Here is an 18,563-nt window from a genome sequence, read left to right on the forward strand (position 1 = left end):
CATGTTCTGAGGGCTCTTCAAGACAGGCCCCTTATCCCAGGATTTGATCCCAGGTTTTCTGTTTATCCCAGATTATCTGGCAGTGCGGACTCATGTAATCCAGTTTAGAGCAGAAAGCCTGTGATCAGATCCTGGAATAAAAGGGTCTGTCTGGAAGGGCCCTGAGAGGCATAAGCCATTATGAACTGAGACAGCTATTTGTAATATGGATACTTAGTACTCTTCATCCTAGTCTTAGGAGCCCCCGGTGGCACAGTGGGTTAAACCGCTGAGCTGCTGAACTTGCTGACTAAAAGGTCGGAGCTTCAAATCCAGGGTGCGGGATGAGCTCCCGCTGGTTAGCCCCAGCTTCTGCCAACTTAGCAGTTTGAAAACATACAAATGTGAGATTAATAGGAACTGCTCCAGTAGGAAGGTAACAGCACTCCATGCAGTCATGCCAGCCACATGACCTTGGACATGTCTATGGACAATGTCAGTTCTTTGGCTTAGAAATGGAGATAAACACCAACCCCCAGAGTTGGACATGACCAGACTTAATGTCAGGGGAAAACCTTTACCCTTTACTTATCCTAGTCTTACAAAATATAGTTATTGTCTTTGTCTCTGCCTTCCTTTGTATACAATATGAGCCAGAGCAGATTCTCTTTTCCTCTCTTCACTTGGATCAGTGATTAACACATCCTGTTCACAATCACCTGTATAGAAATATGAACATTAATGTATGTTACAAGGCTCTCAACATTTATAATTTTGGCTTAACTATACCCTTTATTACATGTTTTCAAAAAGTTGTTTCTATATCTGGCACACGTTTAAAAGGCATGTTTGGAATGTCACTAAAATGGAGATGAAATAATCTTCCAGTTCAAACACAACATTTATCCTTATCTTTTCTTCCATAAAAGATCTCCTTTCCCTCAGTCTTCATCTTGTAGCTTTTGAACAGGGTCTGGTTACCCATCAAGGAAAACTGTAGTTTCACCAACAGATTTCCCCCAATGTTTTCCATATCCGGATCTTTAAAGAGTCAACTTTTCAGAGGGTCATGGATGGTGGGTTATTACCAACATGCAAGGAGAAGTCTTCCTGTAGCTGAATTCTGTAGCTGAATCCATGCCCATTTCTACATGACTGACTGCTCAGTCGGAAGCTTCATATGGCCTCTCTCAATTACTGTTTAGACCATGGATTGATTTGCTTCACTAAATGTACCAATTTGGCAATATTTCTGTATTAAAACCATTGATCCAAGGCTACAGGAAAAGAAATGTGACAAATGCAACAGAACAGAACCTGAACTTCATATTCTTTGGGAAGATTTGTGAACTGTGTCTACCAATAAGGAAAGAAAGAATCCACAATTAAATTGGATAATACAAGAATGCTTTCAAGCAAGGTTTGGCAGCTTTATTTCAGTGGAAGCGTATAACAATATGCAATATTGCACGATAGGCTGAAAAAAAGAGTTATTTAGGCCACCTACAATCCCCCATTACCCTTAAAATATCCTTTAAAGCCATTCCATAGACAGCAAAAATAGATAGTAAAATGGTTTTGTTTTCCTGATTATTTGAATATTGAAGCCTGCTTAACAATTATGTCAATTTTCAGTGTCCCTGAATGTTTTACTTAGGTATTCGACTAAAGCTACAAGCTCAGGATTACCTCCAAGCAATTCAATTTGTTTATAAGCTTCAGACTCAAGTTCTTGTAATGTTTTACGAGTGTATTCAAAGGAACCAACATTTTCAAGATAATGTACACAATATTTTTTAATGTCCACATTTTCAGTTCTTTGTCGCAGGATATTCTGCACCTGTGTGCTTTCTGGCCTGGACCATATGGCATGTATAGTTGGGAATGAGAACTTCCCTTCAGTTAGGTCTTCACAAAAACTTTTGTTCTCACTATATTCTTTGGAATGCAAGTTTGCATAGTCATCACGAATTTGGAAGAAGAGCCCAAGGGTGTTAAGGAGTGGTTTTAAATCTTTTTTGTAGTTTGAGAACAATTGCATAAGACCCACAGCCAGTCCAAAAAGGCCACCCGTTTTTTGCAGAACCATGGCTTTATACTCTGATTCTGTTGGACAAGTGTAATTATCTCTCCAGTAAATATCCAAGCCTTGGCCCTTATGGAGTTCCAGAAGCTGGCGAGTGAACACTTTAACAGCATCTGGATGGTCAAGAGTCAAAACCTTTTGCAAACCAAGGAAATATATAAAATTTGCACAGTTTATAACAGATGGTATTCCATAAATGCTGTGAGCCACTGGAAAACCACGTCGTAGTTTTGAATTGTCTTCAATGTCATCGATAAGCAAACTTGCATTGTGCAACATTTCTGTCACTTCAATGATAACCTAATAAAAAAGAGAAAAACAACCAAGTTTGCATTCCAACTTGCAATAAATTGCTTTTATAAAACAGTTATCTTTGAATTTTCTAATATCATTGTATTGACCTCAACTTCTAATATATTTCTGCTTTCACACCTTCTTAGCAGTTTTATTAAATTATTTAGAATTATCAAGCTTTCATTCTAATTGTCTAAAACAGGCATGGGCAAACTCTGGCCCTCCAAGTGTTTTGGACTTCAACTCCCACAATTCCTAACAGCTGGTAAGTTGGCTGGGATTTTCTGGGAGTTGAAGTTCAAAATAACCGGAGGGCCAAAGTTTGCCCATGTCATTTGCATTAAGTGCCATTAGAAGCTTGATTTCTAAACTCTGTTCTTGTGTGTGCTGATAAATCACATAGAATACATGGAAATAGGTATATTTTTTCTTATAACAATTCTGTGCAGTATCTTTATTACAAAATGTACAGGTGTCAAAAGGATACACTTTATGTAGAAATCACTTTTGTGAAGACAATTTTAAGTGTTTCAGAGAAGGAATAAAAAAAATGACTTAACTTTCACCACCACCCACCTCATCTAGGTCTCTTAAAAACACAATACCAAAATTTACACATTCCCCTTTCCTCTAAATTAGGAAAGTAACATCCCATACTCTGGTATCTGTACTGTGGTATAAGATTATGAAGTAAAAATCCAACTTGTGGCATATGTCTAAGGAAGAGGAAAGTTAAAACTACCTGGTTTGCACCTTCACCTTTCTTGTGTTTCCTTTCCTTCAAGATCAGGCAAATGCAAGAGCCACAAGTACTGGCTTGGCTTGCCAGGTTATTTATGGCTTTAGCCAGCTTCCTTCCTAAATCCTCTGGCATACACAGAATTCTCCAAGAACATGCAGCAATATATCCGATGCAAATCAAGCAAGCTTCCTCATGCCCACAGAGGGCTTAAGGGAGAGGTTCTTCCTTTAATCTTTATTGCATTGCCATGTGGAGGGAGACCCTACCTCTCCCTCAAGGCTGTTAACACTTAGGCATGGGGACTGTAATCCAGTCAGAATAGTACTTGGCCTGAAGAATGGAAGCTTACATAAAATCCCACCTGTTCTTTTAGCCTTCTGCCCAACTCAGTAACATCTCTATGAAGTTGTTCTGTGGCAATCCTTGGCCAATCAAAAGTTAGACAGGTTACTAATGGATACTGTGCTTTTTTGTGAGGACATTTTGGCCCTTCATTAAAGTATCTCATGTGCTGCCAATTTTCAGGAAACATTAGATGCTGGTCTCACTGTCTCTAAAAATAAACCATTTTATTTCCTTCTGACTTCTTGTTGCATATTTTGGTTTTGCTACTATTCTATTGTATAACTGCAAACTGCTTTGTGCGTGTTTTTCTCAACGATATGCTGAACAAAATATTAGGACTTGCACATAAAATTTAAAAAATGCTTAAACTGTTCTTTACTTTCAAAGATGGGTACAAACATGAAGCTCTCTGGCATTTTGGAAAACTGAGATGCTGCATTTCTATGCATTTAATAATGTTCATAGAGCAGAAACAATGGCCAAAATGTTGTTACTCACTAAAGAAGGTAATCAGATAAAATATGTCAGCCATACTTCATATCAATTCTATACAGGCAGTCCCCAAGTTATGAACAGGATAGGTTCTGTAGCTTTATTCTTAAACCAAATTTGTTTATAAGTCAGAACAGGTACATTTTTAAAGTGTAACTCCAGCCCAATATATACATATAAATCTATATTTGCCTTGGATAGCATGGGGAAGGGTTAACACCACTGTGGTTGTTTTGCTGTCTGTGCCTTTTTAGAAGATTTCACATCACTTTCTGTCCCTGTGATAATTGATTTTTGAAAAATTTGGCTTGTTATGGAATCAAAGACTGGTGAGAAAGCTTCAGCTAAGACACCTTTTCCCATGATAACTCTTTCAGTGGCGAGTTCCTCTTCCGAGGGGTAGATTTCTTTCACTTCCTGTTGTCTCACCTCAGTTCATAACTATAAGTCATTTGTAAGTGACATGTTTGTAACTCGGGGACTGGCTGTAATTGTAATTTTAAAAAGAATACATGTATTTACTATCAAATCTATTTAACTTTGGCTGCAACTCACTTGTAGCTTATCTTCAGGAACATTCAGCCAGTGATTAAATGCTTGGGATAGTTTAGTTCTCACTTGCTTACCTGCAAATTAAAAATGATGGAATTAATAACGAAAAAATACAAAAGTTGTTGAAGTATCCAAATTGTCTTACTCAGCCAATGCACTGGACTTCACTAGAAGTAGTCTTCACTAGGAGGGCTGAATTTTATGTTCGAATTATTCAAATACATGAAAATGTTGCTTGTTTCCAAAGTTTAGAACAGGTATTTTTGAGCTATGGGGCGGATCAAAGTACAATGTTCTCTGGCCTAGTTGCAGTTGGCATCACTTTGCTCCGAGTCTTTGTGAAGATACGATTACAAAGCCCTAAGATACAACAAGTCTATGACTTCTCTACATGTTGCTCCACAATTTCACTGACTGTTAGCACACCTCATTTTACAAGTATTTTAAGTATTTCAGGATATTAAAGTGTGGCCTTAATCTGTTATGCTTAGAAAGAACTTATCAGAACACCAAATTAAAGGGCCACACCTTGTTCTACTATAATCCAGAACTGGGAAGCAACTTGTTACAGCTATTGCTACAAGGTAAAAGAGGATAGTTAATTAATATTTTGCATGTTTGGCATAATGTTCAAAACAACAAAGACCTTTGCAGGGCTTGAGTCTATAAACAATTTCACTTGGATAAGGTTGCAGGCAACCCCCATCTGATACATCTGATGAAGTAAACTTAAGTTCATGGAAAGCTTATATTGTATATCAATTTTGTCAGTCTGAAGAGCCATAAGACTCTTTGAAGGTTTTGTGAATAACTTTCTGTCAGAACTAGTGTAATCCGTGCACCATTTTCCACTGTTATGTTATTTATAGTATTTGTGCATCACTTGGTGCACATAAAATCAAGATTTTGGTGGTCAATATATACGGAAGTGTTGACAAACATCATCAGGAGTGCTTTGTGTTTTCCTGCATGGCAGGGCATTGGACTCAATGGCCCTGGTAGTCAACTTCATGATTCTATGTAACATTGTGCAATAAGCAGAGCAGCTTTATCTCCTTGAAAATATGGTTTTCGGGACTATTGCCCTTACCTTTTCACTGCAACTCCCACAAGCCTTTTTCCTCTGCTGTAGTGACTATTATCGATACAGTGTTGTAAATGCTGGGCTAGGAAACCTGGATTCAACTCCCTGTTTGGTCATGGAAACCCACTGTGTGACTTTGGAGAAGTCAAACCTCTCAGTCTCAGAGAAAGGCAAAGGCTCTGAACAAATTATGCCAAGAAACCCCTGCAATATGTTCACCTTAAGAAATGCCACAGAAGTGACTCAAAGGCACACAACAAGAAGTTACACTGTCTCTTACATAATTATGCCAGCAAATGGGATTTTAGGTTAATCTACTTAATGGGGTTAAATATATATTGCCAAGTAATCTACAACTTTGGTCATGCACCTCTCACAACCACTGCACATATTTTTGCTTGGATCATGAATGACTGCTAGGTAAAGGCAAAGGTTTTCCCCTGATATTAAGTCTAGTCGTGTCTGACTCTGGGGGTTGGTGCTCATTTCCATTTCTATGCCAAAGAGTCGGCGTTGTCCATAGACACCTCCAAAGTCATGTGGCTGGCATGACTGCATGGAGTGCTGTTACCTTCCCGCTGAAGCAGTACCTATTGATCTACTCACATTTGCATGTTTTCGTACTGCTAGGTTGGCAGAAGCTGAGCCTAACAACAGGAGCTCATGCCACCCCCCAGATTCGAACTTGCGACCTTTCAATCAACAAGTTCAGCAGCTTGGTGGTTTAACCCACTGCACCACCGGGAGCTCCAATGGCTACTACATTATTTGAAAGTCAAGGCTAAAACTCTAAGTAGATTTACTTATAAGTTCCATCAAACAAAGTTGGAAGTATTTCCAATCAAATATGCTCAATGTTTTTAGAACTAGAGACTGAAAATTTGATACACATTAGCAAAATGTTTCTCTGACTAGTAGCAACAGCAAAGTTGTATAAATGTTGCATGCCAGATTGTGCACTTTTTTAACCATGGAATTGTAATTCCATGCTGAAATCTCCCTCTTTGAAAGCAACTGCTCTTATATCTATTGCATTACTTTAGTTATTCCTGCTGTTATTCTTGCACAGGATTCAAGGCAGTTTACATCCAATTAAAAACAAAGTACAACTCAAAACCTATCAGCACAAATGTTTAAAACACAACTAAAACACACAAATGAGAGCATATTAAAAGTTCCATCTGCCACATAAATTGTAAATCAAAGGCTGACCTAAATAGAGTCAACAGAAAGAGAGAAGGGGCCAATCAAAATGGACTTTTGCTAAGGAAACAGTATCAGTTCCACTTTGATCCCGAAAGCTCTTCAACTTTAGCTTTAGTCAGACATAATAGCAGATCATGTCAGAATTTTACTTCATACAATTAAAACTAACATAAAATAGTAAAAGAATATCAATGAAGTAGAATAATAACAACCAACCACTTCCAAAAGGCAAGAGCATATTGCTTTTTATTGACATTTTCATGGCATGTTTCTTATCCATACAATAACGCTTGTAAAAAAATGAAAATGCAGACAATATGACAGAGATAACAGAAAAGTAAGACCCTTACTTAAGATAAATAATATTTAACTTTTAAGTTTGAAAGCTGAGAAATAAATGCTATACCTATTTTCACAACTCAAAGAGATTGCTAAGGTCAAGGCGGAGATACTATTTACCAACCAATGCTAAAATCAAGGAATCAAGTGGTACCTGGTAGTTGAAGTAGATAGTGGTATGGCTCCAGGAGAACTCTTTTACATGTGTCTTCTACTTGGTCCATTTTTTTGAAAAAAAGAATTTCAAGAGGAGCAGTTCACTCTATTTTAGAAAATAATAATTAAAAAAAGTATAGTTTAAAGACTCCTTAAAACAAAGCTCTCACTACAGAACATGATGTGGGCAGGAGAAAACTGAACAAGCATGCTAATGAAACAGGCTGTGGGGTAATATACAGGCAGCAGAAGCAGATAAGCCAATCACTAGAAGCTTTGTACAAAATAGGATGTTATTCAGTGTAATACTTTTGCAAAGTTTCTTGAGTATTATATAAATTTTCTTAAGTATGTACTCATACACACAAACCATCTTTTCACTCATGCTATATGAATGGCTTCCTCATCTAGAACATTCTGGATTTAGGAAAACATATTCTTAAATATTGTTCTGTTTTGCTTTTCCCTACAGGCTTCACTATAATCTTTTTTAATGTGTCTTACTGCAGTGCAGATCTAGACAGAATGAAACCATTCGTCTCATGCAATTGAAACACAGAAGCTGCAGCCATAACATGGTTTTGTGCCAAATAAGCAATTCACACTGTTGATCAGCAAACAACTTAAACACAGCTTTTGAGCATGCAATTTCCAATGACTTCCCTATACTTCCACAAGTGGAATGTGTTAAAAGGAAACTGTGCAAGATGGTATTCTTATGGCAGTTTAAAAATTGTCTCGTATTCAACTGCTAAATAACCATGTGCTTTATACACTGAACTATGGATCTGCCGTAAGTTCATTCATATCAATTGCTTAAAGAGGATAAAAAACGTTTGTACAGAAGGTGGAATCCAAAGGTGTTCTTCCACCAGTGCTATAGGTGCAAGTGGCAAACACTGTCCTCTTTCTGCGCCTCCAAATCTGTCCCATTGGATTGAATCACACACAGAGAAGCTCTGACAGAGTGAATGGAAGGAAATGGAAAGCTGGTATAATATTAAATGCCGCTTTGAGTCTTTTTTGTACAGAGGCAGTGGGGTATAAATAAACATAGTACTAACAGCGGTAATGATGAAATGAGAAGTACTTAGTATCAACATTAAGACAACCCGATGTAAGATGCTGGCTGTGATACTTCTGTGTTTATCTGAAAGTCTCTTCCATCTTTTACACTGGAGCTAAATAATCTGGATTTCCCCAAACACTCACAACAGAGGGTTGTTGTGAGTTTTCTGGGTTGTATGGTCATGCTCCAGAAGCATTCTCTCCTGACATTTCACCCACATCTATGGCAGGCATCCTCAGAGGTTGCGAGGTCTATTGGAAACTAGGCAAGTGAGGTATGTATATATGTGTGTGTGTGTGTGTGTGTGTGAAATATTCAGGGTATGAGTTGTGAGTTTTGTTGGAAACTACGCAAGTATGGTATATATATCTGTGGAATGTCAACCATAGCAGAGCACTTGATGAACCAACTTGGACACAACGTATTATTTCAGAATATAGAAATGCTGGACTACTCTTAACAGCCATCATGTCAGACTACACAGAAAAGCCACTGAAATCCATAAGCATGTGAACAATTTCAACAGAAAGGAGGAAACCATGAAAATAAACAAAATCTGGCTATTAAAAAACACCAAAATCAGGACACTAAATAAAGAGCATCACTAAAAAAACTGGGGAATTACAGACAAGAAATAATTAGGGCCAGCTAACACCTCCCACCAAAGGATTCCCCCGGACAGGAAGCAGCCAAGCTTTGAAGCTATTAAATGCTAATCAAGGTGGAGAATTGCAACATTCACACTTGCCACAAGCAGACAAGAATTCTTTCTCACACCCTGGACACATTTCACACACACACACACACACACGCACACGCCTCACTTGCCTAGTTTCCAACAGACCTCACAACCTCTGAGGATGCCTGTCATAGATGTGGGCAAAATGTCAGGAGAGAATGCTTCTGGATCTTGGCCATACAGTCCAGAAAACTCACAGCAACCCAGTGATTCCGGCCATGAAAGCCTTCGACAACACACCCACAACAGGATTTGTGTGAATCTAGGAAAAACTAAACTTGCAAAATGCCAACCTCAAAGAACAAAACTTACACCTAACTTCTTATATGGCAGGCATGGACAAACTTGGGCTCTCCAGTGTTTTGGATTTCAACTCCCACCATTCCTAACAGCCTACCGGATGGATTGCCCATGCCTGTTATATGGTGTTTCAGAAGTTAGCCTTTTCATCTTAATGTATTGGGTTAATAAACTTTTAAATCCATACACAAGCCAATTCTGCACTGGTTTGTCCAAAAATAAAATAACACTTTTTGTGAGATTGCAATCAATAGCTTATTGCCAATTGACACTTCAACCACTTAAGGGCAGTCTCATGATCTTGTTTCTCTAACTGTTTTTCCAGCAAATACTTAATTACATTCACTGTAATAGCCACAAAGGGAAACAGAAGATCTGTAAAATGTATATGAATGCATGACATTTGGATGCAAGTAAAGAAAAATCAAGAATGTGAAAAATTCAAAAAAACCGGCAGTGACATTACACCTCACGCTGTTCCACAAAAAGATCCACTAAACTGCTAGAAGTTATCAGTAACAAGAACTACATTTTCCTCCCACTGTTTTGTATAAAAGAATATACAATGTACTATTCGACTTGTTGCAGAGTTCTCCTGGGCACAAAAGAACCTCCTTTTGCTACAAAACATATAAGATAGTTGAGGTGTATTCTGACAACAAAATAACCTGTGATGGATTGATATGGATATTTGATTACTATCTCTATGATCTACCCACGGTTTGTTGTTGAAGGCTTTTATGGTCGGAATGACTGTGTTGCTGTGAGCTTTCTGGGATGTATGGCAATGATCCAGAAGCATTATCTCACGATGTTTCGCCACAACTATGGCAGCCATCCTCAGAGGTTATGAGGTTTGTTGAAAACTAGACAAGTGGGGTTTATATTCAATGCTAATCAAGGTGGCCAACTGCAACATTCACACTTGCCTCCCACAGACAAGAATTCTTTTTCCCTCTGTGGACATTCCACAGATATATAAACCTCACTTGCCTAGTTTCCAACAGATCTCACAACCTCTGAGTTTGCCTGCCACAGATGCGGGCGAAACGTCAGGAGAGAATGCTTCTGGAACATGGCCATACAATTCGAAAAACCCACAGCAGCACAAGAATCAAAATTTATTATTATTTCAACAGAAAGGAGGAAACCATGAAAATGAACATCTGGCTACCAATATTTATAAAGTCTAAATTCAAAACAGTAAATAAAGAACAACATTTAAAAAGCAGGTGAAATCCAGATAAGAATCAATCAGGGCGAGCTAACACTCCCAAAAAAGGATCCACCAGGCAGCAATCAGCCAGGCTTTGAAGCTACATAGCCATTAACTGCTAGTCAAGGTGGCTATTCACACTTGCCTCAAACCAACAAGTTGTTTTTCCACAGATATATAAACCCCACCTGCCTAGTTTCCAACAGACCCCTCAACCTCTTAGGATGTGTCTGCTATAAATATGGGTGAAACATCAGGAGAGAATGCTTCTGGAACAGGGCCAGACAGCCCAGAAAACTCACAGTTAACCAAGGTTTACTTCATAGGCTCATCTTGACTTATTCTCCACTCCTGTTATTTGATGGGAAACCTTTTCACACAAATGCCATGTTCCTTTGCCTCATACTTTGAACACAGATATCTACATAACAGAGTATACAGGAAATACTATGTTATTGTTATTATAGAAACATCAAATGTGCTGTAATGTCAGTTTAACTGGAGCCTGACTTTTGAACAACTAGACAGATCCTGTCAATATAAGCAAATACAAACATTTACCTGCAATAGTGGTAAGTTTAAGATTTGTATTTTAATGTTGTATATAAAAAAAATGACATCACAGCACATTTGATGTTTCTATAATAACAATCTATATAAATAAAAATGTAATGTTCGTTTGTGGGATTAACTCAAAAACCACTGGATGAATTGTTGCCAAATTTGGCCACAAGACACGTACTCACCCAAGGAATGATCATCACTCAAAAATATGATTTTGTCATTTGGGAGTTGTAGTTGTTGGAATTTATAGTTTGCTTACAATCAAAAAGCATTCTAAACTCCACCAATGATGGAACTGAACCAAATGTGGAACACAGGACTCCCATGACCAACAGAAAACACTAGAAGGGTTTGGTGGGCATTGACCTTGAGTTTGGGAGTTGTAGTTCACCTATATCCAGAGAGCACTGTGGACTCAAGCAATCTGGACCAAACTTGGCACTGATACCCAAAATGCCCAAATATGAACACAGATGGAGTTTGGGGGAAATAGACCTTGAAATTAGGGAGTTGTAGTTACTTAGATTTATAGTTCACCTACAATTAAAGAACATTCTGAAGCCCACGAACGACAGAATTGGGGCAAATTTCCCACACAGAACCCCCATGACCAACAGAAAATCATTAAGGCCATCCAGTCCAACTCCCTTCACCGGGGCAAGGAAATGTAATCAAAGCCCTCCTGACAAAGAGCCATCCAGCCATAGATATAGATAGATAGATAGATATGATTCACACACAGAGAGATATAGTATTATAGATTTGAAAGGGCAATGATACGTTGCATGTTCCAGAGTAGGCAAATCAAACACTATCCACATCAACACTGACAAAGAAACAGCAAGAAATACTGTTTACCCAACAAGCATAAAGAAATTCCATATATTAGAAACCAACACTTTCTCATTACTTTATTTCCCAGATCACCAGACTGGGCCACAGCAACGCGTGGCAGGGGACAGATAGTAACATATTGTTTCCTGTATATTCCTCTTCCTCCTCAACAAGTGAGGAGACTGAACTCACGAAGTTACTCTCAAGGCTTCCAGATTGTCATAAAAGAACATCCCCTGCCTTCACATAACATGGAATGACTTACATCCCTATATAATACAGGCGCCACTCCACGTTTAGAATGAATCTAATTTTCAGCGATGAAAAAGAGGTCTTCAACAAGCCAGCCGCATGACACACCGTATCTTGGAAGCCTCCGGAAAACCAGCCAACCTCCCGCTTGCCTGCGCCTCCTGCCGTCTCTCTCCGCCCGCGGCCCCTTTAATAGTCGCCTGCGATGGTGGGCGGGGCTTGGAGCAGGGCGGGGAGCAGCGGAGGTGAGGTGGGGGGGGGGTCTCCCGAGGAAGGCTCCGGCTCGCGCGCCCTGGCCTCCTCCGCCGACGGGCGCGAGCCCTTCTCCCCTCCTCAGGCGCCGCTCGGTCCCGCTTGGTGGTCTCCGGAGCGGAGAAGGCCAGGCCCCACCCCCGGGTCCCTTCCGCCTCAGTCGCCACCTTCGCTCGATGGGGGGAAAATGCGCCACCGGAGCGCCTTGGCGCAGGCGCGGGCTCCTCCCACTCCTCCCCTTGCCGTAAGCCCTCTCCGGCCCTCTCCCCCTCTATTTGCTTGCTCCGCTCCCGGTGCATTTCGGGAGTTGTAGTGCAGCCGGGTGCACAATCCCCGCCGGAGTCTGCGGCAAAAGGTGACAGCGGAGGACCTCACTACCCAGAAGGCACCGCGGGGGCCGAGTCTCTGTTTCCATAGAACGGCGGTGAGAATTACATCAGTGTTTCAGCTCGAGAAGCTAATGGCGTGGAGGGAATGGGCGGGCTCTGCGCCTCGGCAACCAATGGCGTGCCGGTAAGGCGGGGAGAGGGCGGGCTTTGCGCCGTCAGTCACTCCTGGGTCTTGGGGGAGGGGAGTGAGCAGCTCGGAGGGGAGCCGCCGCCGCTGCTGTCGCTGTCGCCGCCGCCACCGGGGCTGGGACGGGAGGGACCGCTGCCCCCCCTCGCCCGCCCGCCAAAGATTTCTCCGCGAGCGTGGGATTACTATTCTCCTCCTCGACTGCCCAGGGATCGGGTCCAGCGTTGGGAGGAGGCTCCATCCTCCTCGCGCCCCCCCTCCCCCCGCCTCGAAGGTTTGGGGGGACCCGCGAGACAGAGAGAGAGGGAGAGAGCGCGCGCCGCGGAACAAAGGTAACGTTGCCCTGAGCGAGACCTTCCCTGAGTGGAAGGAAGGAAGGAAGCCCTTTGAGGAGAGAGAGAGAGCGAGGAAGAAAGAAAGAAAGAGAGAGAGGGGCGCTTCTCCGGTGTGTTGTTTTCCTCGTCGAGTCCCGCCGATTCAAAGCCCCCCCCCCCATCTCCTTTCCTCCCTTCCCCATACATACCGGAGCCTGGAGGTGGAGGCCAAGGAGGCCCTCGAGCCCTCTCCCTCCCTCCCTCGACCGAGCTGCGGCTGTTGCTCAAACTCCTGCCGCGGAGTCAGCGTTTGAGGAGGCAGAAAGAGAGAGAGAGAAAAAGGGAAAGGAAGAAGGGGAGCAAAGGAGAGGAAGGGAGGGAGGGAGGTGGGGGCGGTTTGGGAAGCGGCGCGGACGACGACGGGGAGGAGGAGAAGGAGGCGAGCCGCTTCCCGAGCCGCCCCCACCTTCCTTCCTTCTCATTCTTTCCTTCTCCTTCATTTCTTCCTCCCTTCCCCTTCCTTCCCTTCTTCCTTCCCCTTCCTTCCCTTCTCCCCTTCTCCCTCCTTCTTCTTTCCTTCCTTCTCCTTCTTTCCTTCCTTCTTTCCTTCTCCTTCTTTCCTTCTCCTCCTTTCCTTTTCCTCCATTCCTTCTTCTCCTTCATTCCTTCTGCTTCCTTCTATCTTTCTTTCCTTCCTTTCTTCTCCTTCTTTCCTTCTCCTTCCTTCCTTTCCTTTCCTTCCCCTTCCTTTCCTTTCCCTCCCTCTTGCCTTCCTTCCTTCTCTCTCTCTCTCTCTCTCCCCCGATACAATGGCGAGGCCTCCCCTCCCTCCGAAGAGGCGAAGGCGGGGAGCGGTGGCCGGTGAGCCGCTTGTTGTGAGGCCGTTGGTTGTTGTTGTGGCAAGTTTCTCCTCTGACAGAAATGGCGTCAAAGGAAGGCGGCAGCGAGAGGGGGAAAGCGAAGCCGCCGTGTGTGAAAGAGAGAGAAAGAGAAAGGGAGGAAGAAGGCCAAGCCGGGGGGGGGGGGGGCGAGGGAGGGAGGGAGGAGCGGGCTTTGTGTGTGTGTGTATGTGTGTGTGGAAGTGGGAGAAGCGCCCCAAGAATACTACATATCCCCCCCCCCCGAAAGGGGGAGGTGCGGCGGTGCCTCAGTGCTTTGTTTTACATTCCAGGTCCTCAGCCGCTCGACCTCTTTTCGGGTTTGACTCCTGCAGTTCTTCTTCATCATGAAGGTAAAAAACCCCTTGCCTTGCCTGTCTGTCCCTGTTGTGCGGGGAGAGGATGGGAGGGCGGTTATGTCTACTACTCCAGCTCTGCCTTTTTTTCAGTGCTGTGTTTTCCAGAGCCAGGCTGCTTGCTGCCGGTTGTTTTCCTCTCTTGAACATGTCGTCGTGTGTGTGTGTGTGAGGCAGGGCTTGGCTTTTTTTTTTAAAGCCTCCTCTTCGGCTGCAGAATGGAAAGCAAGCCAGCGAGCCGGAGTTTGCCTCCTTTTCCAAAGGGAAGGAGGACATGGCTGCCTGGTGTATAGTTTGGTGGGAGGGAGAGGAGGAGGAGGAGACAGCATTGGCTGTCCCTCAGAAAGGTCTGGTTGAAACAGTTGTGTTTTGTGCATAGATCAGGCATGGGCAAACTTGGGCCCTTCCAGTGTTTTGGACTTCAACTCCCACCATTCCTAAGAACCTCAGGCCCTTTCTCCCTCATGCGCTTAAGCTATTTGACAGCATAATATTGACTACCTCAGAGTATCCCAACTCTAAAGATATTATAAATCTCTTCCTAATATCTTCCACTTCCCCAGTTTTTTCCCCTCTCATCAAATTAGTCACATTGCTCAGAATATAGCAGGCATGGGCAAACTTGGTCCCTCCAGGTGTTTTGAACTTCAACTCCCACCATTCCTAACAGCCTCGGGCCTTTCTTTCCTTTCTGCTTAAGTGGCTGAGGGGGAAAGGGAGGGGAGGGGGCCTGAGGCTTTTAGAAATGGTAGGAGTTGGTCCAAAACACCTGGAGGGCCCAAGTTTGGCCATGCCTGGTTTACATGAAAGGATAGAGCCCTTTTGTATCATTTAGTGTTGAGATCAATATTTGGAAGCACCTTCATTAGATAGAAAACCACTGGTTTTTTTGGTTTTTTTAAAAATCAAAGCCGCTTTTTAACTATCGGATGCAGAGAATGTTTATATAGCATGTACGTTTTAGCTAGCCCCCAGTGATGCAGTGGGTTAAATCACTGAGCTGCTGAACTTGCTGACCGAAAGTTCGGCAGTTTGAATCTGGGGAGTGGGGTAAGCTTCCACTGTTAGCCCAGCTTCTGCCAACCTAGTAGTTTTGAGTAGATCAATAGGTACTGCTTCAGCAGAACGGTAACAGCACTCCATGCTGTCATGCTGGCCACATGACCTACAAGATGTCTATAGACAGTGCTGGCTCTTTGGCTTGGAAATGGAGATGAGCACCACACCCCAGAGTGAGACATGACTAGTGTTATTGTCAAGGAGAAACCTTTACTGGTGGCCAAGTGTTTTGAAACAAACGAGATGGAAACAATGTTCATACTGTGCTTCTTATTTAAAAGAGATGAAGAGAAAAGACAAAGTCTCAATGATTTTCTCATTTGATAAGCCCAAATCATCTTAAGACTTTGTCTCTTCTGTACAGCCCTTCCATTGCGTGTTATCAGTCTGGGTTGCTTCTCCTTATTTTTTGAACCTGTGTTGATTATATTCATGGACTCAGAAGTTACTGCAAGGTCTTACTTGAATTTTACAGACCAGATCTCTAATCAAAGGCATCTTATACTGTGATACATGTAGTTTTCAGGCTTTTACAAACCCTATGAAGTGCTGCTCTTGAATAACGGAAAAGGAAATGTTGCAGAATGCTCGAATGATCTGCCCTGCCTACCATCTTTGTTATTAAATATTGTAGCTGGTTCATCTGTCGCTTAAATACTTTTTTGAGGGATACGGATAGCTGCAGTTATGTATCAGCTGTGCCGGAAATACTAGGAATAACAGATTCAAATACAACAGTTAAACCAGTGCCTCTATCAAGACTCTTTTTTGTTGTTGAAAGAGTTGTTCACTCTTTTATTGTTTCTGAAAGAATAATTAGTGAGTTGATTAATGAAATCTCTTTTTTTTTTTTTTGCATTATGTAATAACAAGGGGAATAACAGTTTTTTTGGTACAAGAGTGGAGAATCAGTTCTTATGTATATATTCAAGCTTGGGGCTTACTGAGAGTGAAAGAGTAATAATGCTTAGATTCTGTGATTACAGCAATTGCCACACATTTCTGAAGTATGTAACTATGCTGTTGTGAAGAGATTATTGCAAATGAAAGGAAGTATTATAAGGCAGTCTTTGCACCATAGTAACTTAAATCTTCCATGTGTTATGTGTGTGATAAATAGGCCTGACTGAACATATTGGAGCAGCTTTTTGTCATTTTGAATATATGAATGAAATAGAAGCTATAGTGTGATCATACTTCATAAAGTTATATACTCTTTCACTTAACATTTTAATATTAAAACTTTGCAATGACATGTTTGGCTTCATTTTATAAGCACTTTTTCTGTTTAGCTACTTGATGTTATTACTTAAAAGTTTGCTTGGAGAGGTTGCAGAAAAGGGCTTATTCTAAAACAGGTGTTCATAGAACTGCATTAAATCATTTTTACAGTATAGATAGTGTAAAAATGCAGCAAAAATTTGGTACTAGAATGTCTACTTTGCTTCTAGAATGTCAGATAGATGAGATATTTTGTGACAACAGTGTTTTTTCTCTTGCGAGTTCATAACTTTGGCTAAAAATGAAGGGGATACAGCTTTTGGTATTCCATTGATAACAGGCGTGAACAAAGAGCAACATTTGTTTAATGCAGAAAGTTTTAGTCCCTGAAAACTGACATGAGAATGGGGAAAGAATACTGAAGTTCATATATGCTGTATGCTAAAGCAGCACTGAATAGATAATAAATCTGCTGTCCTGTATTGTACATTATTCTTCTATACATTTATGATTTCAGTAAAGACTGAGATATGTGTGCACAGGTGGAAAATTGAGTTTTGCTAGTCAGGAGCTTACAGTATTGTTAGTTCTGTGAGTCATCAGGATGCTCTTTTTTGTTCTGTATTGTGGAAAGAGTTATTCCCCAAGCTTTGTGTTGTGCCTTCTGCTATCTTTTCTTCCATTGGACCTTTTTGCAGTTTGGCTGGTTGCATTTTATTAATTACTAACATGTTGTTTAGATATCAGATTTACACTTTTAGAAAATAATACCTTTATCTGAAACAATTATCAGAAAACCAGAGTTTTGGATTTCAGATTTTTTGTCATATATTTGAATACTTGTATTTACAGTACAGTATATACATAATGAGATATCTTGGGACAAAAATAATTTTCCTTTCATATGCACTTTATACATATCGCCCAAAGGCGATATACAATATTATACAATATTTTCAATAATTGTGTGCATGAAACAGAGGTTTTATACACTGAATCATCAGATAGCAAAAGTATCACTATCTCACCAGTTTCAGATTTTAGAGTAATTCGAACTTGAGAATTCTGGATAAGGGATACTCCACCTGTATACTCCTTTCCTTTATATTTCATGCTCAAAAATATCATCGAGATAAGAATAATGCTAACTAAAACAATAAGCAGGCAAGTTTTTTCTTACGTTAAAGTAATGTTTTCTTTTAGTAAAGCTAATATCTAAAGTGATATGAAAACGAATGTGGTGAAAATTATAAGTGAGGAAACTTCTTAGACTCAGCTACGTGAGAATAACATTAATTATAGAATTGTACTATAAGCACTGACCAATGGACATGCTGGCTATTCCCTCAAAAGTGGAGACAGTATTCATCTTACCACATTCACGTTGAAAACTATCCATCTGGAGTTTCCATTTTTGTTTTCAGTTTACTATTCCACTTTCTTATGTTGTTTGAAGTTGGGCAGGAGACTCTTCTCTGCTGAAGTCTATCAAAAGCCTGAGGATAAATATATTTTGTTCTTTTAAAATTGAATATACTCAGATTTGGGGGCCATGAACTACCTAAAAGCAAAGGTTCAGATGTATGATTAAGGTGCACAGATACTCCCTAGCAGCTACTGTGTGACTCCAAGATAGGATTTCCATGTAATGAATTTATGGCATAGTAAGTAATAACTAGAGAGCTGTAATGAACCAAAAGTCCTGGAACAATGGCTGT

General features: G+C 41.1%; 2 protein-coding genes across 5 annotated transcripts in view; one reads left to right on the forward strand and one right to left on the reverse strand.

Annotated features, from left to right (window-relative positions):
- GGPS1 (geranylgeranyl diphosphate synthase 1) overlaps positions 1-13,648 on the reverse strand; it is a 46,088-nt gene extending 32,440 nt beyond the window's left edge. Inside the window, exons 1-4 of one of the 4 annotated variants that reach the window (XM_067465062.1) lie at positions 13,541-13,648; positions 7,274-7,381; positions 4,494-4,564; positions 1,389-2,365 (exon numbers count right to left, since the gene is read on the reverse strand). In XM_067465062.1, the coding sequence (XP_067321163.1) occupies positions 1,604-2,365; positions 4,494-4,564; positions 7,274-7,343 (903 nt within the window). In that variant the 5' untranslated portion in view covers positions 7,344-7,381; positions 13,541-13,648 and the 3' untranslated portion in view covers positions 1,389-1,603. Of the gene's footprint in view, positions 1-1,388; positions 2,366-4,493; positions 4,565-7,273; positions 7,382-12,262; positions 12,728-13,540 lie in introns of those variants that run through there. The other 3 variants (XM_067465055.1, XM_060753853.2, XM_067465037.1) reach the window with 3 other exon arrangements.
- ARID4B (AT-rich interaction domain 4B) overlaps positions 13,052-18,563 on the forward strand; it is an 84,871-nt gene continuing 79,359 nt past the window's right edge. Inside the window, exons 1-2 of the mRNA XM_060753848.2 lie at positions 13,052-13,349; positions 14,503-14,562. Coding sequence (XP_060609831.2) covers positions 14,557-14,562 — 6 coding nt within the window. The 5' untranslated portion in view covers positions 13,052-13,349; positions 14,503-14,556. The remainder of the gene's footprint in view (positions 13,350-14,502; positions 14,563-18,563) is intronic.

The sequence above is a fragment of the Anolis sagrei genome, chromosome 1 (assembly GCF_037176765.1).
Source record: "Anolis sagrei isolate rAnoSag1 chromosome 1, rAnoSag1.mat, whole genome shotgun sequence".
In the NCBI taxonomy this organism is placed as follows: Eukaryota; Metazoa; Chordata; class Lepidosauria; order Squamata; family Dactyloidae; genus Anolis; species Anolis sagrei.